This window comes from Dermacentor andersoni, chromosome 4 (assembly GCF_023375885.2).
Source record: "Dermacentor andersoni chromosome 4, qqDerAnde1_hic_scaffold, whole genome shotgun sequence".
NCBI classification, from domain to species: domain Eukaryota; kingdom Metazoa; phylum Arthropoda; class Arachnida; order Ixodida; family Ixodidae; genus Dermacentor; species Dermacentor andersoni.
In genome coordinates, this window is record NC_092817.1 from 173,273,480 (window position 1) to 173,300,078 (window position 26,599).

At 47.0% G+C, this 26,599-nt stretch overlaps 1 protein-coding gene across 2 annotated transcripts in view; it reads right to left on the reverse strand.

The window, feature by feature from the left end:
• Positions 1 to 20,057, reverse strand: part of LOC126530682 (arginine kinase) — an 87,204-nt gene extending 67,147 nt beyond the window's left edge. Inside the window, exons 1-5 of one of the 2 annotated variants that reach the window (XM_055070720.2) lie at positions 19,764 to 20,047; positions 16,520 to 16,567; positions 13,442 to 13,696; positions 9,188 to 9,538; positions 4,693 to 4,746 (exon numbers count right to left, since the gene is read on the reverse strand). In XM_055070720.2, the coding sequence (XP_054926695.2) occupies positions 4,693 to 4,746; positions 9,188 to 9,538; positions 13,442 to 13,696; positions 16,520 to 16,567; positions 19,764 to 19,780 (725 nt within the window). In that variant the 5' untranslated portion in view covers positions 19,781 to 20,047. Of the gene's footprint in view, positions 1 to 4,692; positions 4,747 to 9,187; positions 9,539 to 13,441; positions 13,697 to 16,519; positions 16,568 to 19,763 lie in introns of both variants that reach the window. The other variant, XM_055070719.2, reaches the window with a different exon arrangement.
• Between the last annotated feature and the right edge of the window lie 6,542 nt (positions 20,058 to 26,599).

A 26,599-nucleotide genomic window follows, 5' to 3' on the forward strand; every position in this document is an offset into this window, starting at 1 on the left:
TATGTTAAAGCCGAAATCACGGATGTCAAATTATCGGTACCTAATTGGTAGGGATGTGCCGACTGTCAGCAACAAATTCTCAGAAGGGCTCAATACCGCTGCGAAGTGGAAAACGGCTTCCGAGTCCAGGTCGAGCTTTTGGGCATGTTCGAGCCAAGAGGGCCGTTCTACTCGCGGAAGAATAATAAACAAAAAATAATAAAAGAGAAATAATAATAATAAAAAAGATGAAATTGCATTCCCCGTGCCCTCTGACAATGACAAGGCATCGGCATTACACTGAAAATGCGTTTCTATCACCATGCAGAAGGAGGGTCCGACAAATACAAACAAACAAACAAACAAACAAACAAACAAACAAACAAACAAACAAACAAACAAACAAACAAACAAACACATCAATTTGCTCCTGATAATGACGCAATTCCATCGGTTACCGGTTACAGTACGTCGTGGTGTACGCCTTACATAGTGATGGGCCGCCGTGTTTCTGGCAGTCAACTGCATGGAAACATGTGTGCAAAGATATTTCCCGCGATTTAAAGGAATATTTTTGCAGTTTACGCGTACCACAGCAGATGGGCGCATGGAATTTGCCTTCGCACGTGCTGACATACGGACATGGAGGGCGTCGTGAAAAAAGTTGCGACGCGAATGAATTCAGGCACCTCGATGCAACAGAATGGACGGAAAAAAAATTACTCCGAGCGAGCGTACGGGGTTGTTTGACGAGAACGTTTCACTGGTGTATTTGAATTGTAACTTTGAGAGGGGGGGAACCACGGTGAAAAGAAAACGTAGACGAAGCAGAAAGAGAATGTGCCGGCGTCGTTTTCGAGTGTCGTTGTGCAGCGTTTCATCGCGAAGATGTTTCATTTGTCCGGAAACATCACTATTTCAGCAGATTGCCAAACGGTTTCATCTCCAGCGGTGGCCTGTTGAATGAGCCACTTGACTTTGATGACCCCCACAAGAATAAAACAAAATAAATAAATAAATAAATAAATAAATAAATAAATAAATAAATAAATAAATAAATAAATAAAGAGGAATGAATGAATGAATGAATGAATGAATGAATGAATGAATGATTAAATGAATTAATCGGTTATAGGACGCCACAGAAATTGTTCTTAGTGTGAGTGGTTTTCGATCACTAATATTATTCTACCTTCTTTGCTTGATCATTAGTGCTTTCCTCTTCGTGAGCCAGAGCGCTATTATTTGGCTCTTTACTGCTCATCCGAGTTTAGCAGCTACATAAGAAAGTTGGTGGCCAGAAGGTATAATTTCCTGGCAACAAACATATCGACCATTTGCAAGGCTGTTTGCAATTACGCCCGCAGCGTAATTACTTCATGTCATAACTTACAAATCTCAATACTTGTATGCGGGAGGCACTGTGTCCGAATCCCGATACCGCTGGAAACCCAGTTGTTATTGTAATGGGAAGAAATGTCCCCCGGCCTGATTCTTAGCCCCTTGGAGGGGGCGGGGGCGGGCTAGTACATTGAAAGGGGGGCCCTGTAGAGATTACGTGCGTGGTCTCTGTGCGTCCTTTGCCGAACCACAGACGGCCTTGGTGCAGGGCATCCGGCGCGGCTTATGGGAGGCTGACTAAAGTTGCCACCGGGTACCTACCCGTAAAATAGGTACTTGATACAAGTGAGCTCCCGGCCAAGTGCTAGGCCATTACGGGACCCGAATTCTTGAAAAGGGGTGTACGTCCCCCAAAGCGAAGTCGTCCCCTCCTGATTGGTGAATCGAAATGCCACATGGAAAATCGCCGCCACGGGGCCGGCCCAGAGCCCCCACTTCGCCACTGATTTAAACCAGCAAGGAAGAAAACACATACAAAAAAAAAATCATGATGGCTTGAAGCGTTGGTGCACGGGTGTGCGATTGTTTGAGAAAGAGAGGGGTTTACCGTGTATCTTTTGTTGCAAGTTAGCACCCTTCTTTCGTCGTGCTGTCTGTCCTGCGCATGATTCCATTTTAACCTTGGCTAAGGTACGCCAACTGACCTGCCACTTGTACACTCATGAAGAAAAGCATCGATGTACTGGATTTCTTTAGCAAATGAGTGCTGATTGCAGCATCAACGCTTGATCCAGTTGTACCGTTACCACTACGTTTTGGTTAGTTTCAGCGCAGCTATGCTTGATGAAAGTTATCGTTCTATCGATAGTGTTACAGGCATAATTTATACGTGACAGAGTGTTACAACACCGCTATCGCGGCACTGAGTGGACGGAATGCTCGTGAGGATGGTTGGATCAAGTATGCAATTTAAAGTTAAGTACTGCGTAAGGTGCGCAAATATTTGCAACTACTCTCGCCAATAACCACTGCTGCCTTGGTTTATGTGCAATTCCACAGGAATGGAGCATAAGCGGTTGTCCTCGGTTGCAGGCGGTAACTGGACGTTTGCCAAGAGAAGGGAAACGCACTTGAGCACGCAAGGCGGTGCTGTGAGATTGCGAAATTTTCAGGCATGCGTTATTGAATCGGCTGCCGCGAGACATGGCTGTTTGGAGATCGATGGGAGAGATATTAGTCTTGCAGTGAACTGAAGACGGTGAATAAAAGGAAGCATTGACAGTCCTTTGCGTGTTTAGCGGTACTTCCCAGTGGTGTATAACGGCAGTAATCTCGAAAGAACGTTTTCGACAGAAACAATTGTTATGACAGGTCATCACCTTGATGAAATTTTAATTGTGTTTGACATCTTCTTTCATTTATTCCAGTGCCAGAAAATTTATTACGCTGAATTAACTCGCTAGCAATAGGTAAAGATAACAATAGGTTTGTCATTCTTTATTCTGCTTAATATAAAGAACAATGGTTACAATACCTTTCCACGGAAAACGTGCACGAAAAAATGAAATAAAAAACAAATAAATGCATATCCGGTTAGCGTGCAGCATACGATCAGCGGCTCAACAACTAAGAATATCGGCTTCGGTGCTTGTTTGGGGCTTACGGCCACAAATATGAAAAACAAGCTTTGGCAGCCTTCTGAAGAACGATATGTTGATACCAGTGCGTTCATTCACTTGTGCAGTCAACGGCACCACCGGTTGTTGGGCAAAGCGACCGCCATAATAAATAAGTAATGTAAGAACCGTGGCGACAGCGCGAACGCCTGTAATTCTGTGCGCGTTCTGTATAAGTGTGCTGCTGGCGGTGATGTCGTATTCATGTGAGACACAGCCTGCAAGCGAGCGCTTGCACGTAGGCTGCCCAATTCGCGCGCGCCCAGCTCGCTCGGCTGCGCGCAATACACGTCGGTGCGATTTTCGCGGCACCTCGTGCTGTGAATATCTGCGCATCGCGGTGAATTCGTGTTTGGCACGTCGACACGGGATCTGGAAACGCGTAAGCGTGTGCTTGAGCATAGTAGTTCAACGAGAAACCATGTCCCGACCTGCCAACCCTACGTGCATGCCCAAGCGCCCGGAAATTCGTTTTTTTTCCCCCGAGGTATAGAAATGATTTCGCGCTTCCGTACAGTTAAAGCCGACTTTTTGTCGTATCATTGTCTCAAGGTTCTTATGGTCCTAAGGTGAAAAGAAAAAACTTCCTTTAAAACTTAACTCCTTAGTGTTTGTCCCAGTACCACGCGAGACTGGAGCAGGTTAACAAGCGATGGGAATATAACTTTAAGCTATGTACATCTAATGTCGCTCAAAAATATAATCTAACTTGTATTGCGCAATAATATGCTCACGAAATAGGTTGTAGCATGTACTCACATGCGTAACACCTCTGTTGCATTTGCGAAGTTTCGTTTGTAATATATTTTTATTTATTTCTACATCCGGCAGCCAGACATTTGGTTAAAGCAGGAGTAGGAAAAGAACAGTGAATGTGACAGATACATTACAACTATTAAATAGCCGTAAGAAATTCATATTAAGAGCATTCGAGTACATTACCGGGCAAACCATTCCGGCACTGAATCGTACGAGCAAAGAAAAAAAAATCTGTACAAAAGCAAGTCTGAACGAAAATTATGCGGAACAATGTTTAGAACATGATATTGACAAGTATTTGAGGGTGCTGAAATTGAAATATAATCCTGAGAAGAACAACATGTTGAATTTATATAATTGTAACTTCAAGCAATCAAAGTGGCGACGTTTCTAGAGTGTCATTATGTTCAGGTTAGAAAGGTATGTCATATCTGTCACAACGACGACAGATAAACCTAACAGCTTTTTTCTCTACTGATTCTAACAATTTGGTGCCTTTTTTATCATGGGGATTCAATGTATCCGACTGTAATGGCTACAAAGGCTTTGTGATAAATAAACAAATGAATAAATAAATAAATAATAAATAAATAAATAAATAAATAAATAAATAAATAAATAAATAAATAGAACAAACAAACAAGGTGAGATCTGTTAATCTTCTCCGAGGAAACCCTTACTGCATTCGTTGCCCCCTTAAGATGGCACAGAACTTCAATGGGCCACTATGGGATATATTCAAGATAATTCGCAGCTGTACTTCGTCTTATTAAAAAAATAGTTTTCATTTTATTTCGAGTGGTCGAAATCGTCTAGAGAAGCGGCTCCGGGCTACAGTGTTACTGCTGGCAAGAAACGAGTTTGTGCTGTATCGGCGAGCGACAGTGAGAGCGCGGCTTCTTGTTCGCCGGCCGATGCGCACTGACGATGGACTCACCTCTGGACGACGGTGATGTAACGCTTCATGCTGTCGGACGAACCGAGCGCGTATCTGCGCCGAAGAGGAGAGAGAGAGAGAGACAGCGCCATCTCGCGTTAGGCCTAGTTCGCGCTCTAGAGCGAGGTCTTGTGCACCGTGCGTAACAAACGACCGACCCTGCAAAACCTGGGCCTCGATTCGCAAAAAGATTTTTCTTTGCAAGAAATATTCCGCGCTGGCGGGTGGCCAAATATCGCTAATGAAATGTTCGTTGACGCAATCAATCGGTGCCTGTTCTACAGGACGGCTGCTAGAATGCACAGGCTGCAGGGAATTGGCGACCCCGCGTGCAGCAACTGCGCCGATTTGGAGACGCTCGACCACTTGCTACTTCGCTGCCCTGCCTTCGATGTGGAGCGCACGGACTTGTGTACAGTCTATCGGCGACTGGGACTGACTTACGATACGGCGACCGCGCTGCTATTCCCTGCAGCCCACTCGTCCATCGTGAAGCACGCTCTTTCGGCACTGCTAGACTACTGTAATGCGACGCACTTGCAAGCGCGGCTCTGAGCCCCGCACTCACATTTTTTTTTCCCCTTGCCACGTTCGACCTGTCTTTCTCTCCTTCATCTTTTTCTTCCCGTTCCCCCTTCCCCGTGCAGTGCTGTTGAGGTGTCCTCCTGTGAGAGACAGTTACGGCGCTGCACTCATCTCTTCCGTTTCCTTTCCTAAAATCACTTCACACACACACACTTGCGAGGCGCCGTTGCTTGTACAGAAAGCGTTGGTGAACGCTGTTCCAACGCGCCATTCAGAAAGCTTTTTGTTTGTCAGAAGTGTTTGGTGTTGTCTGGCCACCTTAGCTATTAAAGCTATTAATGATTTTAAGACTGATAATAATGAGTAATAACATTGTTATTATTGGCAAAGTCCTGTTCTTACGAACCGAGCTTCCGAACTTCCTAGCGAATAGAGGGGCAAGACCAGTTTTCATCCTTACCAGCAATCAAGTTTGAAATGAAGGCGCCGGCCAGCACAGCGCAGTTTCTTGCTTAGCGAAATATTTATTTACGAATCCTGCTGCTTCTGCAGTGATAGACAGATATGCGCATGGTTTTCCAGACGCATTGTTCGACTTGGGCGGCACTTGGCATCGTACCGTTGTGCCGTTCATTTAACGCTATGCCGAAGACCGAGCCATCATCACGTCCAACAGACATGCCATAGCTTACCGGCTCTCTAAGCGATAGTCACAACAATGAATTTTGGCCCGCTCTAAAACACGTGTCAGTCGTTGGATGGCGTTAACTGAACGCACCCTTCTGAGCACAGTCAAATTTCGCCATGTTGTCTATAGTGATCACTTCGTAAGCCCTGACTGGTTCGCAGTCCTGCTGGACGGCCTCGCTGATTGGCTCAAAACACCTGCTTGGCCGAATCAGACAACATGGTGGAATTCGAAAGTTCTCGGAACAGCAAACCGAGAATACTCTCGAATGTGGTCGCAGCTTCTGACTCGGAGAAGCGTTTGCTTATGCTGCAAGTGTTACGGCCAGGGTATCCAGGTGGAACTGAACGCAAAACAAAACAAAGAACAGGAAACCGTTGTTCTTGCTGGAACCACAACTGAAGCGGAACTTTATAGTTTCTTTTAACTCCGGAGCGAAACCGAAAGAAAAAAAAAAGGAAACGGTTTTTCGCTCCGGTTGGCGATCTTTCCTAGCGCTTTTCATCCATGCGTTGTCTGTACTTGTGGCTCAATTTCTTTTACCTCATTTCTAAATACACACCATGTTCCTGCGAGTTAAATGTAGTAGAACCGTTAGCACGGTTTTCACCGTAGTGCGTTAAGGCGCTGCGTTAAGGCGACAATGTTTGCACCGCATCCTAGGCGCGGGCTTGCCAGACTTTGATGCGAGCAAAGTACACGAGAAAATGGAGCGCATATACTTGTTGGTTGTGCCCAGTGTTACTTTAAACGACAGGCGTTGACCTCTTCCTTAGCGACAACTAACAATGGGCCATTCAAGGCAAAAGTGCTACTGGGTCATTGAACGTACATATAAATGAAGTGAGGCATAAAATCTCTCTAGATACAAGGCTGTGAACGGGCCATTCGAACACAAATGTCTATATAGTAATCGCATCATACTGCCTGTCCTCTCTCATCATTACTCCTCAGTCTCATATTCTTCTCTTTGCCCCTTAGCAGAGTAGCAGGCTTGAGGACTATCTGCGTTTCCTCGATGCATTATCCTCTCTCTCTCTCCAGTGAAGCTTCGCTTCACAGATTCCAGCATTAGTGGTGGATTTGCATAATTGTTTTATAACTACGTGCAGTCTGAATACCAAACAGTGTAATCTTTCAGCGAAGCTTAGCAGCGGCTTCGAGTTTTTGTACAAAATAAATTTGTCCTGTTCGGCTGCAATTATTTTTTGGTTATGCAAATGAACTTGAAATGGTTCGAGCCGGTATGAATCGTTATTTTGTCGCCCCGGAGTTGAACCGGAACAGAACCATTTTGGTGAACAGAAACGACATTGGGAACGAAAAACATACACGCAGACACTCCTATGGGAGTTGTCTAACTATGCATAAGCGTTGTGGCACTTGCTCATATCCATGTTTCCCGGTGTCATTATCAGTGGTATGAAACTTGGCCCGACCAGTATAAAGCTCATCAACCCTTAGCAGTGGTTATTAACCTTATCGTACTAGATGCGACGCTTATCAACCCTTATCGGTTGTTATCAAAATTGTCAGACTCGATCCAATCCTTGTAAGCCCTTATCTGTCCTTATCAACCTTATCGGACACGATTCGACCCTTATCAACTCTTATCGGTCCTTATCAACCTTATATAAACTGATACGACCCTTATCAACCATTATCAGTGCCTAATATCATTATCAAAATTGATCCAACCATTATAAGTCCTTATCGTTCTTTAGCCCCTTATCCATCCGCGTCGAACCATTAGCAACAGTGATAAGACCCATACAGCCCATCATCACTCCCTGCCACCCTTATCAAGTCATTGACTGCTTATATGTCTGTGTTGCGCGACGTGAAACGCATGAGCCCTCATAGGTCGGTGGCGTTACGGTCGGTGAAGAAACGTATAAGGCGCATCCCGCGACCACCGAAACGCAATGTGTTCGGCATTAAATATCCGCAAAATCGTAATTTTCCCGATGTCTACAATGCACCGAGTCGGCTCCGGATGTGGTTCTAGAGATGGATTTTATTCCACCATCACCAAATACCTCAACAAAGCCTGCATAGAAGCGGTTGTTCTCTACATTACTTTCTTTATAGCGATTCGTCTTACGTGACGGACAGGTTTCCTCGTTTGGTAGGCACAGAAATGCTGAGGCATTTAAAATTTCCCTCTACATAGGCGCCGTCTGAAACTGGGCATTTTACATAAACCCAGCTAAAAGGGGATCACGTCGTCTTGTCGGGCTCGAATGAGCCTGTCGAGTTCATGTAAGCACCGTAGGTTTGCGTTGAGCGAGCGTCGAGGGTCGAGTTGTCTCGGTCGTCGAATGTCGAGTCTAGATGGACAGCCGCGAAATATAAGCTGCTGCAGACAGCTGGGGCAACGAGAATTCTGTTCGAACGCGTTGATGCCTCGGCTCGACACTGCGTGCCGGCGTTGTCCACACCCGTGAGAAGCGAGTTCATGTAAATGCGATCAACGTCCCACTCGGTGAGCCGGATTGCTGACGCGGCCCTCTCGCGTCATGTTTCTGTAAACGCCACCAATGTCGAAGTGTAACGAAGACCCAGCGCTCCCGAACCCCGTGGTGTTCAACACGTCCTTCGATTAACCTAAACAATGTTGAAAAGCAAGACACCCGAGTTTGAATCCGGATGTAACGACTTCATTGGAAGGGTTCTCGTGTCTTCACAAGCACACTGAGGTGCAAGCTACGTAAGAAAATCGAAGGCCGAAGAATGACGCGGGAAGAAAAAAGAAGAAGGAAAAAAAAAGAAGGAAGAACATATGGCAGATCACAAGCCAAGATCCAACTGATGTTATTTAGTACAAGAATAGATGCACCATGCCTGGGGTGCACGCCTCATAGTTCATTTCGCGTTCGCGCTTTGTTATTCCCTTTGTAGAGGGTACGTTTACCGCGTTCACGGGACCGTTGACTCTACTTGAAAGTTAATTATTGTTCCGAAAATACTAGATTCGGGGCATGTTCGCGTCCGTCCTGTCGCACGCGACCTTTGCACGTGCCTTTTGTAGCGCCGTTGATAACCCATGTGTGACTCAACAACTTGCCGAGACCTAGATTCTGCAGAGTCTAGAGGTTACGTACGGATTCCCGGAGGTCATATTTGTAATTGAAAGAAAATGCTTGACGGGGTCGTCCTTTCTTTTTTTTTTTCTTTTCCAGAGCCATACCCTCTGTCTGCGTTCCCGCGTGACATGTAATGCTGCTCAGCGAGCGTAGGGCGTCCCTTCAGCATGCGTTTACCGACGCCGTGGGGACGTACTTCTTCCTCCTGCGTCCCGGCCTGTCCGTCTCGTCCTCGTCCTCCTCCTCGTCGCGCCTTGCGCGCTCGCGGCTCGCCTTGCTGACGGGGCACGAAGGGGCGTGGCGGTCCGCCTCCTCGTTGTCCTCGGCTTCCTCGTCTTCCCTGCGGCGGCTACGACGTCCCCCTCCACGCCGCCGCCGCCGACTGGCCGTACCGGCGTCGTCGTCGTCGTCGTCCTCGTCCCCGCGTCGTTCCCGACTGCCGTCGCGGCCGGGCGGGGGCGGCCGCCTGCCGTCCCGGTCGTCCCGTCCTCGTCGCGGTTCGGGCCGCAGGTCGCGGTAGCTCCGCCGGAACCTCTCCGGTGGCGGCCTTCGGGATCAAGCTGCAATTCGCTGTGGTCTCTACTCTCTCGGCTAGCGAGCGGTGCACTTAATGTCTATAGTACCGACGTGATACCCTGCCGTTTCTTTTTCTTTTTTTGCGCTCTTTTCTGCAGAAGCCTAAACTGTCTGAACCTTTCGTGAAATGCTGGCAATTGTCAGAGCGCCCTAAAACGCCGTGGACAAGTTTCGGTTTTGGTGCCAAGGAGGTGGAAGCGTTATGACATCACGATGCACTGGCTCGCTCTGTTTCCAACTGACCGGTTGCCGTACATGCATTTAAATAATTCCCGGTTCTTAATTTTACAGTTGCGCTTGCACGCCTGGCGGACTCGCCCTACGCGGCCACGTTGCCGGCGTCGAGGTGCCGGACAACTCTCATGGAAGTTGCGCAGAAGTTACGTGTAATCTATATATGGATTCTGCAAGAATGTACGGAAAATATATGGAATTATTCGAATGGTGTACGGAATATTTCAGTATAGGGTTCCTGTGATGGCGAAGCTTCCAGAAGCGACCGCATCCCGAATGAAGCTGCGCAGTGCACTAGTTTATTTGTTCACGAGCAACATCATTGCACCTAGCCATACTGCTACACTAAGTCGGCAAGTTTTCCTCCGTGTAATGACGTCGAAATAACGTCAACGGCGTTATTTTCGTTCGGCGATGCGAGGCGACTTTAGCATCAAGTAAGGATTCTTGTCGAGTGTTTCCCGATCTTCATTTTGCTAAGTATGACCCTTCAACAGGCAAAAAAGAAAGTAATAACAAAAACAAGAACGTGTTCTCAAGCTTCAAAAATACTTCAAAAATGCAACTAAATACAACCACACAAATAGTGTCGGTACTCCTTTAGGCTTCGTTTTTTCGCCCCCCCCCCCCCCCCCTCATGACGTCCAGTTGAACTCTTCGCGCTTTTGCGTCACATTCTCCTTGAATCAATTACGTTATTGCCTTTTCTATGACACTTTTTTTGTCCGACTCGTTGCTCGTTAGGTTTAAGAAAGGAAAGTCTACTCCGGCTGCTCTATGCAGTCAATGAACGGTGGTCGGGAAGGACGACGACGGAGATCGATGAACGAATGCACAGAGTATAGTTGGTGCGCACAGGTATCCACGAACCGTGACAGGGAATAAATTAATGGCGAAGGCGGTCAGGCTATCGCATGAAGTTCTGACAAAGGAAAGTACGGCCCCCGAGGCCGAATTTGCCAACCTTTCCCTTCCCAACTGCTCTTTGCCATCGACCGCTCGCCTTGTGCGGCATATGTTTTTACGAAGATTCAGGCGTAAGAGCAATGCGAGCTCTGGGGATGAATGCACGAAGTGTTTCTTTCGTAAGTGATCTTTGCCGTCGGCCAGCCACCTTCGCTAATGATATGCCCAACGTCGGGAATGGTCAAAGTTATCTCCTGAAGAACAACTATAGCGTAACAGAACATTCAGCCAATCCTGATGTTGGGCATATCACCAGCGAAGGCGGCAGGGCCAACGGCAAAGGGCACTTCGGAACAAAAGTAAAAAAAAAAAGCTTTATCAATCAGGCTCCTGATATTTTCGTGTTCCGCGTGCTCCGAAGTCATTGAATTTAGGCCTGCTCAAATGTAATTAAGGCGTACGCCATGTCTGACTGCAATCGCTCATACCAGTGCGGAGAAAGCGCACCTAAGGAGCGTCTGCCGCCCTCTGTTTTCGTGGCCGGAGGCTTGTCACACATTTACGCTCTTAGGTGTCTTAAACTATCGTGTTGAAGTATAGCACTATTAGCCGCAATCGGTACGGGTTGTGTAGGTTGCTGTGGGCTATGCAAGAAACTACCGACAGTCTACTTGAAATTTTGAGGCACTCGAGAGGACAATGAAAAGTCGGCATATTGAAATATTGAAAACGATATCGTAAATAAGCGAAGGACAGAGGAAAGACACGACAAATGTTCTAACTTAAGAAATGTTTTCTTTCTGAAAACACACATATCCAGAATGTGTGGTGTCTTATGTTGTTTCAAAGATGCTACTATTTAAAAAAGGTAAGAAATAAATAAAACATGCACTCTTACTAAGTTGATAGCTGAAGGTGCCAAAGTTTATGAAGTTGATAATGAAGTTGGGAAAATTGATAGTCCGATTTTTTACTTCCCTACATCTATTGAAAAAAATAAAAGTTATCTTTTGTGTAACGTCGATTACTGTGCGCATGACATCTGGTATTTTGAGAGCCATCTGTGTGTGTACGAATTTGCGGCCTGTTTCGAATAAAACCGCTTGCGGAAGCGAGCGTTTGTGCCGTGTCCTTCCACACGCATTATTCCTGGCAATACATTGCACCAGGTAAGCTGCACTCTACCATATATATATATATATATATATATATATATATATATATATATATATATATATATATATATATAAAGTACAAGTGGTGACTAAATACTTCGGCATTAGAAAATATTCAAAATATATTCAACAATTAAAAAACAAGTAGAAGACATATTAGCTCAAGAAAAAAAAATTAGCGGTCTCCTCCTTACCTTACATGTGTCAGTGTCTCGGGTAGTCGCAGCAATGCTCAATGGCAAGGCGTGACAACCGGTAGAGGAGCAGGCATGGGAAAAATAGCTGGATTACGTGAAGCCAACTCACCTGGCTTCTTTTCGTTAGTTATGTCCAACTTAACAGCACTGTCACGCACGTCTTGCTTATCAGGGATACACTTCTCTGTTGGTCTGCATACGGAGGGCAGTTGCAGTAGAAAGAGGCGAACGCCTTTTCTTCAGTAAACTCTGCGACAGACTTTGCTAATTAAATATCTCTAGGAGAGCTGGCGTTTGAGCAGCTGCCCTGTGTCGACCCCTCAACAATTACGGTTGCTCCCGACCGTTGCAAAATGCATGCACATTGCAAAACTAGCTCGGCTTGAGGTGCGATAGCGCGAGGAATCTTCGCAGCACTTTATGACGACATGCTCCTACAAACTCTACACGAGCATACAAGGTGAACCTAAAAGAGGACTATAATGTAGGCTGGTTTGCAGCTATGAGAGGGCGAATTGGAAACAGGGCAGTCGTGCTGCAAGATAAGGCTCGGAGTGCAAGAAATGGAGTGATAACAACGCCACGGGTGTATGTCATAATAAAATCTAAGCGCACCAGCTGTTCATGACGCCTTGTATATTGAAAACGAGCGGTCGAGGTTAGATAATTGTTCATGTGTAAAATAACTTTGCCGTCGTGCATTCTAAAGCAAAAAAAGAGCCCTTCACACGGCAGATTTCATTAATTTTAACGGCGCAAAAGCAACCCTCTAGAGGGTGAAAACACAAACTCGCTACGTTACCATGTGGTCAATGTACGGGGTGCTGTCACGGGGCAGAATCCAAACGAAACATTTGCGTTCCTATTTTGTGTTATTAAAATACCTTGTTCCGCTGAAGAAAATCCGCGGTTGCGTTATGAAAGATCAATGTATGCCATTGTAAACAAGGCAGTGGTTCATAGGAGCGCGGACACTTAGGATGACATCAATACTCAATAGTGCTTGAACAAGGGATGCATCTGAAGTGAGACACGCTTTCTGCGTTCGCTGCTGCAACCAAAACTTGCACTCAGTTGTTCCGTCGTTAAAAACAGAGCAGACAAATAACATGTATGCATGTGGTCTGAAGTCATTACCATTTTACGACAGGTTGATAAATGTGGAGGTTTTTACACGATGCGCTGCTATCGCACATCTTTTCTATGTGCATCGTGTTATTCATACACCTGGAGCCAGATAATGCTCCACATACATACTTTATCCGACCACAGTTGTACACGATAAATCACTGTAGGTTCACGTAGTGTCTTCCATTTTCAGTATCGCTCTATTTCGGACTCGGGCTGGCTGCGAGGCCTGACCTTGCGAAGGGCGGGAACTGCTGCGGGGGTCCGAAGGGTGGCGGCCCGAACTGTCCCGGCAGCGGAGGCGGCGGGGGAGGAGCCCCGAACGGCGCCCTGGGCGGCGGACCGTACATCATGCCGGGCGGCTGCGGCATCATGAATCCACCCGGAGGGCCGAACATGGGCCGCGGTGCGTGCGACATCACCGACATGGAGCTCGTGTGGCTGGGCGACTGTTGCACACCTTGCGTGAACGTCTGGCTGTAGCCCTGCCTGTGGTGCGCGGGGTCCCAAGAGGAAGAGAGGCTCGCGCCGGGAAGTAGCTCGTAACGCGCTCTTGAAATACGTGGAGCTAGGCAGCTTAGCGACGCGCTACGCTTCGCGGCCAATGTTCGGGAAAAAAAAAGTTCCTGCGACTACTAAGTCAGTACAACTCAGACATCCCGGCAAATAGCCCAGACTGCCCAGAACTTTATTGCTCACTCTCGCACATGCTATGGCAATGTACCGCGTTACCAAAGGGCCCCCTCTCCAGTGAGCCCGAATGGGAAGAAGCCCTCAAAAGCCCGGACCTCAAACTCCAACTCAAGGCCGTCCAGAGGGCCCAAGAACTGGCGAAGCGTCACCACGTTCCCGTCCCGATTTGGGCGTCGCCTACGGTTTCGGCCCGAGTAGCTCCCCGCGTGGGATTTCCAACGGCTTAAAACTCGTCAGGACCTCAATAAAGTTCTTGACTGACTGACTGACGACAGAACTGTTCGCAAGAACAAATTACAGCCAATCGTGAAGCTGAAGATATTACTAGCGAAGGTGGCCGGCCAATCGCGTAAAGCACTTACGAAAAAAAAAAAAGAAAGAAGCTTTGTGAATTCGGCCCCGCCTGCGTAGAAGTGAAGTTGGATCCTATTCGCAAATATGGATCATTCGCACGTGACGTCAAGGATGCCGCTTCTCACCGTGCTAGTACTCGAATATGGTGGCCACGATGACGTCAGTGCAGCGTGTGATTACGCGTACATCGGCTTGCTTTTTTGGCAGTGACTGGTTTTCATCACTGTTATCGATTCGTCGCTGTTTGCACGACGCACCCGTCTTTCTTGTCGTACTGTCACGTTTCTCGCTGATGCAGATTCTCGACGTGCTAGTACTCAGAAATGGCGGCCAAGATGAGGTCAATGCAAATTATCTGTAGTTCTTACGCTAGTTGAATTCGTACGAATCTCCGGCGGGCGCGTATTCGTAAAGCTTTTATTATAGGCAAGTGCTGTCCGGGACTTCCTACTGCCACGTCAAGCGTGCCGTTTTTTTTTTATTTTGCTGACATTTGTGGCTGGTACCAGAACGCCGGCCAATGAGATGCTTCGACGTCAGAAGCTTTGGCACGACGGATTTGATATTTGCGCGGAGGGTGAGCAATAAGTTGACTCCCTCTTTGTGCCCACCATTTCATGCTTAATGGATGCAGTTCTTCGCGTTTGGTGCGTCGATATGGCCCGAATGGAGTCGTGGATCGCTCCGCCGGTTCCCCGTCTTTGTTAGTGCCTGCCTGACTATTTGTAAGGTTTTCAAACTGCCAATACCAGGCAACAATGCGCAAGAGACCGGTTTCTGCAGTTAAGAAAGCCAATGGCGACATGGCGATGCCTCGTTCCATTTCGAAATTGCTCGCCGCACGCTGGTTTCCCTCTATGTTACGAACATATTTCTGCAAACGGAATCAGCAGCTTGGCCTTCGCGGAGAACGAAGAATCAATGGGTGTAGCAGTTATAGGTAAGATAAGCGTGACAGTGCGAGGAGTCGCTTTGTTATCGATAACAACATGCACGTGGAATCAACATTCAGGATAACAAAATGCGGATAACAATATGCAGTCGGAATCTATTCACTAATATGTGTCATTGCTACGAGAAAAAGGACGCAGCAGCTTTTATGACTTTTTATCTGTACCGTGTAATTAGGCGACAAAATTTTCAAGGCCTGCATTCACAAAGCGTTTTGTTTCTTAAGGGTCCTTTGCGATTGATCGGGCGCTTTCGCTGATAATATGCGCAGCATCCGGTTAGTCTGAAACTGGCTTTTACGAACTGTTCGACCGTCAAACATAATTACAGCAGGCCTGATGCTGTGCATATGATTACAAAAGGAAACTATTGAACGGCAAAGCATATATATGCATCTATATATATATATATATATATATATATATATATATATATATATATATATATATATATATATATATATATATATATATATATATACTTTGGGAATTTGGTCACAAATAACTTGGGATTTCAGTGTGTAAGTTTGCTAATCAAGTTTTGTGGCAGTGGCGGACATCAAAATTTCGCAGAATAATTGTCGATCAAATTGTTAATTTACAACACTGCCCTGGTCAACGCTTTATGGTTTTCTTCAGGGGGCGTGTTGTAAGAGGGAGATCAAAGTGAGCCACTACACAACGCATAACATTTGTTGGGGACTTGCTACCCTTTCGAAGAGTAAGTTCTTAAAATCTGCTTTGAAATGCATTTCTGTTCCAGCTGATATGTTTCCGCAGTGTCCATGAATACAGTACACAGAAAGCTTTTCACTTGAACGGCAATGCATTTCCCCTGTAGATATTGAGTTTTTACGATTTCTAAATATTGACATTGGCAGTATAACTTCAAGCGAAACTTAATGCTTAAGGTGCTGACCAATTGTAATATGTGGTTACGACATGCTCATTATAATATTTATTTGGGAAAGCTTATTAGTTAATCTTCCTGTTACAAAATTGCATTGGAATATGGCACACAATATCATATTTATCGCTGGTTCGTCAGTGTAATTTTGGGACCCAATCCCATATTTTGGAGAACGCAAGAGAGTCTCTGCGAAAACACGCTATAAAATATATAAAGCGCTCATCGAGGTTTGATAGGAATGGTCGCGTCTAGTGTAGACATCCTAGACCGCCGCTTGCGTTAGGCAGGGCTAGCGCTTCTTCGAACGTAAATACGATCGGCTAAAATATTTCTGTGCTTGGTCACAGCGACATATTTCTCAGACGCTTGAACAATAGAAGAAACGCTTTTCTCCGAAATTCTTACCCGGGAGAGACGCTGACATTTGTGAGGGAGTTTACTTCCACTTGAAAGCTGGAAAAATTTGAAGAATGCGTATCTTCATTATTGGCGTTGTTAGTGACGTAACTGCTGAGAGAACGATAGGCGTTATGCAATGACACTTATAAATGAATTCTCACTGGCGTGTATTTATTGCAATGCAACCGCCGTGATTCGCCCTAGCGCCAAGTATCCCAAATTTGTGTGCTCGAAATAATGTTTCTTTGAAACAAACGTTTTATTGTCGCGTAGCACTTTGTAAAAGCACATATTATAAAACAAGTTGTTTGTAGGCGTATGCGCTTCGTGGTATGATTGCCAACGCAAACGCAAAGCAGAACTTGTCACTGCAGAAGTTCTTGTGTGTGTGTGGCATGGTATGTCGAGGAAAGGAAAACACAGGCTTACGGAAGCCAATTTTTTGGTGGACAAAAACCGTGGCATGCGCACTTCTAGAACCCCGACACAATGTCGTGATAATGTTGAGCTGCTGTACTTTGTATATAAGTCACTGACAAAAATAGTAACTATTAGCATAAGTCAGAACCAGCTGTTAGTATGTTAGTAGTATTTTAGAGTGTTTTTCAACACGCCTGAAGGACTGCTTGTGTTTCTCTCTGTCTCTACAAATAATAAGCTGTAATACATATCACTGAGGTATGGTCAAGTGCTTACGGCGAAGGGAGTAAAGGAACCAGCAAACGCATGAATGTTGTGCAAAAAAGGGTTTAAATCGTTACTTGTACGCAACAGGTAGCGTTACATAGGAGACGGGAGATGAGCCTATGACAAAGTCACTGCACCTAGAAAACCATAAGCTCATTTCAGTATAAAGTTTATTGGCGCCGATAGCACCTATCAGCTTGGTTTACTGCTCAACCGTGTAGTGGTGAAAAAAAAAAAAGAAAAGTAAGGTTAACACGATGTGCCGCTCCATCGTATGCCAACTTTCTTGCTAGGTACGGCGGATGCAGGACATTCATGGTCCTTGAATTCCGTTGGCGTTTGAGTAAAAGGCCCACTTTTAAAACGAAAAGGTTGTTTAAGGGCCTGTAAAGCAGAAAAGAAGAAACATCTTGTTCTTCGCCACTCAAACAATCGTTTCAATGGTCCTTTGAGAGTGTTGTACACTCAAAGCGTCGCTTTAGAGAACTCTAAATCGCTCTGGCGGTGCGATTTACATTTCGCTGATTCAAACGTTACGTTGGAAACAAATTCGCACGGTAAATTCAGAGCGTTCCGCTTCGGATCAGAGTGGTCGGCAGCGCTTTCACCTTCTTGCTGGGAGCTCGGCCCAGAACCCACGCAATTGTGTGAAAAAAAAAATGGGCATCCTCTCTTGAGTGTTCGTTGTGTGTGCGTGCAGGCGTGTGAGGGAGTGTGTTTGCTGGCTCTCTGAAGCTGTTACCGAGTAGGATTACCAACTAGCCCAGTTACTGGGAGGTGCCTCGGAATTCCCGTCACGTCCCTCCTCCGATTGCTCCGGGAGCGGTTGCGTACGCTTGGCTCGGGCGCGCGCTTTCTGGCTCCATTCTCGAGTGCTCCGCACAGCTGCAAACCGAACCGGCTCGTGGTAGGAACCATTGGAGCGCACTATAATACATTCCGTTATCGACAGCGCGGCGCATCGACGAAGCGTGTAGTTCCAACAGGGCCACGGTCGTCTGACATGAGGCGCTCGCCAACGTGCACCTTCGACTCGGCAAAAGTTCTAGTTACTGGCGAAAAGAAAGAAAAAGGAATGCACAGAGAGAGAGAGAGAGAGAGAGAGAGAGAGAGAGAGAGAGAGAGAGACGAAACAAGAGAGCGCCGTCTTCTTGTACAGGGACTGCTCAGTAGACGGGCGAGAGCAGACATATAATACGGTTCACCTAACCGGGCTGTGTGCAACTGCGTTTCCGGGACGCGTGGAACAAAGAGCAAACCGAGGAGTCACGCCACACGGCGTTCCGCAGTGACGTCACGACACACGGTTATTATATGCGTCTATGACGCGTATCGCAGACTCGCGGACGTCGTGGCTTGTTTCTGCCGGCTCAGTGGAGGACTGCACGCTCTCCCGGTGTCGGGTATCACCTCTATAGCCTCAGCGCCGAGGTGTGGGAGTAAGCGATGAGTGTCGACATATACTACGGACAGGACACTAAAACATTCTCGATGCTAGCGTGTGCCATCAGGCAGCGCAGGTGATACTGCACTGTACTGGCTATCTGTGACTGACCATGCCCGCGACGATCCTCATTGGCCGCCCGAACAAACGCCAATTTGATGTGTTAGAGTAATAGGTTCTGACGTGTAGACTCTTACAAGGCGTGTGCGTATTTACTCACGTGGACGTTCTAGATGCGTTAACACCGTGGTACTGTGAGTGCATCCAGAACGATGACAGGAACGCGATAGAGCGTGTCGCGTTTACCATGACGAGATGCACGCTGCCAATACGTTCATTTCTTGCGACATTGTGTGAATGCTACGAGTGGTCCTCGCGCTTATTTGGCAGCACTTTGGCTGGCTACTTTTTTGTTAGTGCTGAGGAATTGCGCCTTGCAAACAACTGATTCCGGCAGACCCTCCCTCACGACGAATGTCAACGTCATTGCCATTAGCATTGAAGCAACGCAGCGACACATCGTATGACCCTGTTCCTCACTTCTCTGTAGCCGACTTCAATTTTTGGTTACGGACAGCTTCACTTCTGTGTAGCTCAAAGGTCCTCGCTCAGTGCACGCCCTGGTCCCATTCAGTCCACTTCTCATGTTCCTCCACACTCGGCTTTTGATGCCAACTTTTTTTTCTCGCTTCTCTGTAGCCGACGTCTTCAGTTTTCTGTAGCCGTATTCTCTACTTCCTTCCTCGTGTTGTGCTTCTCTATCTGGGCACCTACCGAATAGAGCAATATTCATTGTGGAGGAGTGACCAAGAATGTTCACGCACCTAGTGCCACATGCCCAGTCGCACATACCCAATGGCCGAAGTTGTTTGTTCTGAACTTGCCTATTCGGCCACATACCTAGTGGCACATATCGAGTGGGCCAAGTTAGCGTGAAAGAGGTTAGATACGCACATACCGAAAAGTGCGCGAAGCTCCCAAATTATGCTTGTCGCATTGCCGCTACTGGCAGAGCCATCGCGCTGGAAACGAAGCGAGTTGCCGCACTCTGTATGGTTGACTTTGAACTCGTGTGTGCCACGAAAACGAGGCGCATCACGTTAAACAGAGCGCGCTCACCTGTTCGGGTTATTCATGGCTGCTTCTTAGTCGCCGTACCGAGGGAGAGATGGGAACAATCACGCGGAGGCGTGAGTGAGTGACCGCCCGCGGTGGTATACTGTCGCGGAGCCGCCTTTCTGCGACACGACACACCCGGCGGCCGGACTGCCGATGGGTCAGCGCTGGCCCCGACCTTCCGGCGCCCGGTCCTGCAGAGCGGTCGGCTGCATCCGGCGTCTTGCGCCGGGACGAGCCTTAGGTACGGCTTCGGGTAGACGGAGCCAGCCGTACCTCGGCTCGCGCACCCCGCAAACAGCGTGCTCTCTGTCTTCCTCCTCCTCTTTGTTCACTCATGAACATGGCACGTACCCACGACTCCTGATAAGTCGGTGAAACTACTGACGGTTACTTTCTGCAGTGACAGTGGCTAGGCTTTAGTTGGCGCCCTTCGTCGATATGCAGCAGAGACATTCTTCAAAACAGACCGGTGCTTTGCACCACATAGGCGGTGCTGATATGTGCCGCCAAGGTTGTATATTTAGACGAACAGAGGACGGGAACGAGCCCTCTATGACACGAGCTTACCGATGTTTTTCAGGCACATACACATTCGTGTAGTCGATTTGTTTTTGCGAGTTAATTCCAGTAGCGGCAGAGCGAAGCATTTAGCTATCGCTTTCAATGCTTTGAAGGCATCAGGCGAAACTGAGACTATTTATTCGCTCTTCTACGTAAGCAAGCAGAAAATAAGCGGGAGCAAAGCTTGCCGCCCACCTGATAGCTTTCGGTCTGACGCCCTCGACCTCTCCTGAGATATCCAGAACGCTCAGAATGTCTGCATATAGTGCGTGCTCAAAAGTTACAAGGTCTCGAGTAACTAACCCCGTAATGAAACGAACACACCTCTCTCGCAGTGTATGGTCGGCTGGTCGATCAGAGATATGGTGCAGCTAGTAACGATAAAGATGACGATGGTGGTTTATTGGCATCACCTTTGAATCTGGGCGGTGACAACTAGTCACCTAGCCTGCTTAAGTTACTCAGGTGTTCTATACATGCTGGTCATCCTCGCATATTTTTGTCTAAACCTCTTTAATGCTTTTTTTTTCTCTTCCACAAGATATCTCTATCCGCTACCTGTGCCTGTAACGCATCTCGTCGTCTCAATCTCTTCCCTGCTCCTTTTTTCCCACGAATACTCTAAACGTCGGAAGTTTATCTCTACTGCTGAGCGGTTGGTGCTCCTGTCCACTTTAAATCCACTCGCTTCTGGAACGTGTACATTACATCCGGGCCTCACTGGGCGAATCCATTCGCAGTCCATTGGGACATGCTGACTGGTCTCCGGACTTCAGCTGCAGCAGTTCCTAAAGAGCCAAGTAGCTCCGTGACCTCTGTTGGCGGCGCAGGGCATCGAATTTGGAGGTGGAAACAAAGCGGAACACGGGGAAGACGAAACGGAGCAGGCAACGAACGCGGACGGCGAGCTTTGCTGAAAAAAAAAGAATGCCAGCAATGTCGTTCCGCTGAAAGGTGAGATTCATTGTGCTTAATCGGAGGGAATCATGTAAATTAAGTTACGTCTGGCGTTCCTGTTGCCAAAGACTACGATTTGATTATGAGGCGGGCCATGGCGGTGGTCTACGGAATAATTTTGGCGACCTGTGATTGTTTAACGTGCATCCAATCGGCGGTACACGAGTGTTCTCGCATTCCGCCTCCATGGGAAAAACGAGTTTGACTGGAACAGCTTGTATTAGGCGCAGTACTCCTCGCCTGGGTAAATGATAAGGAAGACGGAAGGTGGCGGTGATGCGACCTTGTCAGATACACGGCATGCTCGCCGATGCGCACTTTGCATATGCAGAACGTATACGGGCGCACAAAACGTCCAGCCACAAGCGCACCTCTCACAGTCCCACGTTTACGTGACAGCCGCGTTACAAATGTACCAAACTCAAGGATCTGAGCCGTCTGACACAACGCAATTAGTATTTTTTTTTTACGCGTTGGGCTCGTGTGGCGTCTCTCCATATACACAAGACAGCGTGGGAGGGAGCTTAGATTAGACGTAAAGATGGCATTATTTACGATATCGGTGAAGGAGTGTTGCACAGCTTTAGAGCAATTTAAGATGTGTCCAATGTCGTTTATAGTGTGACAAAGATGGCTAACCGGATAAACGGCCGCTGGCTACCCTACGCTTCAACTCGACATAAAATCCTACTTGCTGATGTTAAAGCACTTCTCCAGATGTCCCACGAGAAGCTGTGTCCAGACCCGTCAAAATACATACGGCTCGAGCTTTTACAGCTGACGCTCCAATACAAAAGGGGGTGTTATACTCGCGTATACACCGTTTTATCGTCTAATCCGTCCTGAATAAGGGGGGAGTCGGGTGATGATAAAGACGGATGGCTGCGTGAAAGAAAATACGCTATTTCGCGCACGTTGCTGCGCCATCTTCTCGCTCGCTCTCTCGTACCTGGCGAAACCGCCGCGATGGCTTAGCGGCTAAGGCGTTGCGCTGCTGAGCACGAGATCGCGGGATCGAATCCCGGCCGCGGCGGCCGGATTTCAATGGGGGCGAAATGCAAAGAACGCTGGTGTCCCGAGCCTTGTATGCACGTTAAAAAGACCCGGGTGGTCAAAATTAATCCGGAGACCGCCACTACGGCATGCGCCTCACAGTCAGATCGTGGTTGTTGCACGCAAAACTCCAGAATTAAAATGAAAAAAAAAAAAAATATCGTCCATCATAAGCATTTTTCTGACCGCTTTCAAACCAGCGCGAAGCGTCTCAGCGACACATTCGTACGCAAGAGCCTCTAGACGTCTACAGCTATGCGTTCAAGCTGTGTGAATGCACGCGAAGGCATGCACTCTGGCATGTGGTCCCCGAAACCGACCCCCCTCCTTCCAGGGAAGGTTTCCTGAATATATCCGTGCACATCGTTGTCTTGTTTGCGTGAAGCAAGTCCTGCAGAAGGTTCTGGGGCTGTGCCAGAGCTGAACACATCCTTTTTGTCTTTTTCGGAGGAACATCGCGCGCAACTATAGCACGAGTGAAGGACACAAAAAGAAGGGTAAAATGCATGGGCTGGATATGACTTTGCTGTGCGGAGGTTATCCGTGGGCGTTGGACAAAATTTGGGCTACTTAGCGACGCAAGCGTAGAAAAAAGGAGGTTGAAAAGAATAAAGCCAAAAACACATATAACGCGACAAGCAGAAACGTCCGAATTCTTGCGTTAACACGCCTGGCCAACGGTGGTCAACCATCATGTGCCAGGCGAATAAAAAAGAGACTCAGCAGAGGTTTTGCCGCTGTTTCTTGGAAGGACTCCTGATAAGTCAAAATATAAAATTTCCATGAATGGTATAAATATTCTGTTTATATTTAGCCAGAATCCGGCAAAAGAAACATGAACTAGATATGTATTCTTATACAGGCAATTTACCGTTGTAAGTACGGCTAGTATTCATTACAATAGTGACATTACTATAGAAGTACGTGCCAATGGAAGAAGATAAACTTGCTTTGGGAAGTAAAACGTAGTGAACGAATCAAGCTAATAGAAATTTTATTGCAACGCCTATATTACGAAAGAAGAGCACTGATCACAAGTACTGCCGCTTATTTCCTCCGCATAAAGAAATTCCTCGCAAATATAACCTAAAGTCTGATCAGATCAGCTAAACACTTTTGTCCATTGCTGAAAGAAATTTATTACTAATCACGTAAAAAAAATAACGCTATCCGGTGATAGACATATTTGCCCTTAATAGCGTAATAAAGACGGCTAGATAAATGGGGTGATCATGTTTAAGTTTTCCGGAATTTTTAAAAATCCGGTGTTGCCGATAACACAATTCTAGTCATTGAGCTGGAATACTCTGAAAGGCTCACATTACTTACACGATAAATCAAAACACATGTTCATCCAATTACCAAGAATTCACTAATTAGCTTCTCAATTAGTTACTATATGTGTACATGACAAGTTAGGAATTGTAGCCAGTGAGCCTGCAAGGCGTCTCAAATTGCGATGAATTTACAGAATGATGCCAGTTTGGAAATATGTGTCACCAAACTGGGTGCAAAAATATATTGTTCTTCTACATACTTTATTTGACCAAACGTCTTTCTATGCACTCAAGCACAAAAGTAGCTGGAACGCTCATGTCTTTCTTCTTACACTTTGGGAAATTCAATATCGAAACTGGAATACTGCAAATTTATTTTAAGAGGATACATCTTGGAAGCTCACCGGCTACAATTCGTCACTTGAAATACATGCCGTAAGGTAATGCATTAGGACGTTAATTAGTGAATGTTCCTTAATTAGATTAATATGTGTTTTGAATTATACTGCTAGTAATGTCCGCCTCTTCGAATAGAACAACTCAACGACATGAATTATGCTACCTGTCACAGGCGACTTAAAAACAATTCGTAATACTGAACCGCGATCACCCTGCGAATAAAACGAAAAATATGCTGCGACTGTATAACACCGATCTTCAACGACATGCAAGCTGCGCATCCCTACTTTCCTGGCAGGCGGTTATCACGCGACTTCCCACTATGCCCTCCGCATAGACACCTTCCTTCCCTTCCTTAGCCAATCTCGCAGACCGTGGTCCCGGCAGCTGCGAACGCGGAATGCGTAGTGCTCGTTCCCCCGCCGGGGTCGTTGATCAGAAGAGGCGGCAGGAGGACAAGCAAGAGTTAGGCGCGGCGGCGGGCTCGGACGCCCTTGCCAAGACCTTGCCGGGATCCCGCAAGAGCCCACTGCTCTCGTGTGTACTATTCCCGGGTCGAGAGCGCGTCGTGGCTGGAGGCATAAAGAATAGAGAGAGAGAGAGAGAGAGAGAGAGAGAGAGAGAGAGAGAGAGAGAGACACCGCCGCACTCCCGCCACTGCCACCGCACACTCGCGTACCACCGACCGACTGGCGCAGTTCCAGAAGGTTGTGCACGCGGTGGCGGCGCGCACTATCTTGGGTACCCAGAGCCGTGCCCAAGGCTGTTCCGTGCCCCTTCCTGCTGGTCCTCGTGGCGCATACGCTTGTTGTTTCTAAACAGAGGAACTCTCCGGCTGCTCCGAAAGCGACGGAGAGGAACCAGACAATCGGGAACAAAGACGACGAAAGCCAGGGAGGGGGGGTGTTTTTGTCGCGTAGAAAATTTGTTCCGTGGTTTGTATACGTGAACGACGGCTGAGCAGCTACGAGCGTGTTGGATGCTAAAAAAAAAAAAAAAAAAAAAAAAAAGATGACAAGCGCTTTTACATCGGCACAGCTGAGACACTTTAAACAGCCATAGTTTTTTTCGATGACTAAACCGACACGTGCTAAATTGATGTCATCACGAACGCATCTAGTTCTTGAGGAGGAGTAATATAACGACGCACTTATCTGAACTTCATTTATAATTTGTTTTTTTGAAGTGAAAAAGTTTAGGAAGCCTTTTAGCATATTGAGTTTCTCTTTGCGTTAGTTCCAAAATGCCCGAGAATTTCACTTCTCTATTTATGGCATCGTACTGCCGTGATTTCTGGTTTTTCGCGTATACCAGTGCGGAATGCGTTTTACAAGAACGCTTCCTTACTCCATGGCACGGAGGAAACGCTTCATCCTCGCGTACTCCTTCAAAACATTTTGTTTTAACCGGTGAGCTCCTAAAATTATAGCGCAATGAAATTCGCCTAAATGAGTGGTAGGGTTCTCGTTCACCATAGGTGCATAATACCGACTGGTTCGTAGTTGTTACTACAGTCTTTTAAGGTTGTTTACGCAATCAACATTGCACCGGCTCTTGTTTAAGGAGATTTCGCCCTCCTCTCACAGCATTGGAATTGCACCACGTTGAGGGAGGTTATACCATTGGCGATGTCTATTAATAACAATAAAAAACGATGCCTACAAAAACTGACTATTCCTGATTTTCTGCTTTGCTAATGGGGACGAATTTAACCGAACAGAAGAACTTGCACCAGAATAGACAAAACTGTAATATTATTTTCGAAGTAGTGAGCAATATTATGTTTGAATCTATAATTTGCTCAAAAGCGGGCCAGCCAAACGGCCTTAGTACTACTTGACCTCTCCCAATTTGTTCTTATCTGGAGCTCTAGACCACGACTGAGTGCGCAACCAATGTAATTCACAATATGAGACAAAACGAAAACCAGTCGCGAGCACTGCTTCTGTACACATTCGTGTCCGCGTGTGATAGGTGTTGGGGGGCAGCGGGAAGGGGTGCGCGGCAGCTGCTTAGCACTTGGGGCTGCGGTGCCTTTGTTACTCTCTTGTTCTTTAGACGACAATGATGTATGTTTTCTTGACCCACGTTGCTGGATGCCGTCGAAGTTTCGGCACTCACCACGAGATGTCTCCGTCCCAGGCCCAGTAGATGGCCAACAGGAGGACAGCCACGGACGTCAATGTGGCAGAGGCTTTCAGGAAGGCGGCCATGGCGGGACTCGGTCCTTGCACCGTTGGCACCGGTGCCACCGTGTGTTGCCAAAACCTCGACGTCGTATACTGCGCTGCAGTGATGTGCCTCTGATGGGGGGGCCGAGGCGGGGGTCTGGTGGAAGACGGTGCTACGAGGAAGGCCAGACTAGTATCGTCATTTCTGCACACCTCCATGAGGATAGTCGATATCAGGCATCCCCTTGCATCAGACTTTAATTAGGACCGGCTGAACGAAGCATGTTGGAAGACAGCCTCCTGTATGCTGTTGGAAGCAAACTAGAAGGACTTGAATAAAGATTTCCCATGTTGCGGAGTTTCGCAACGTTGCTTACATGTCACGTTCTTCTTGAACATCCACTTCCATTGAATGGGC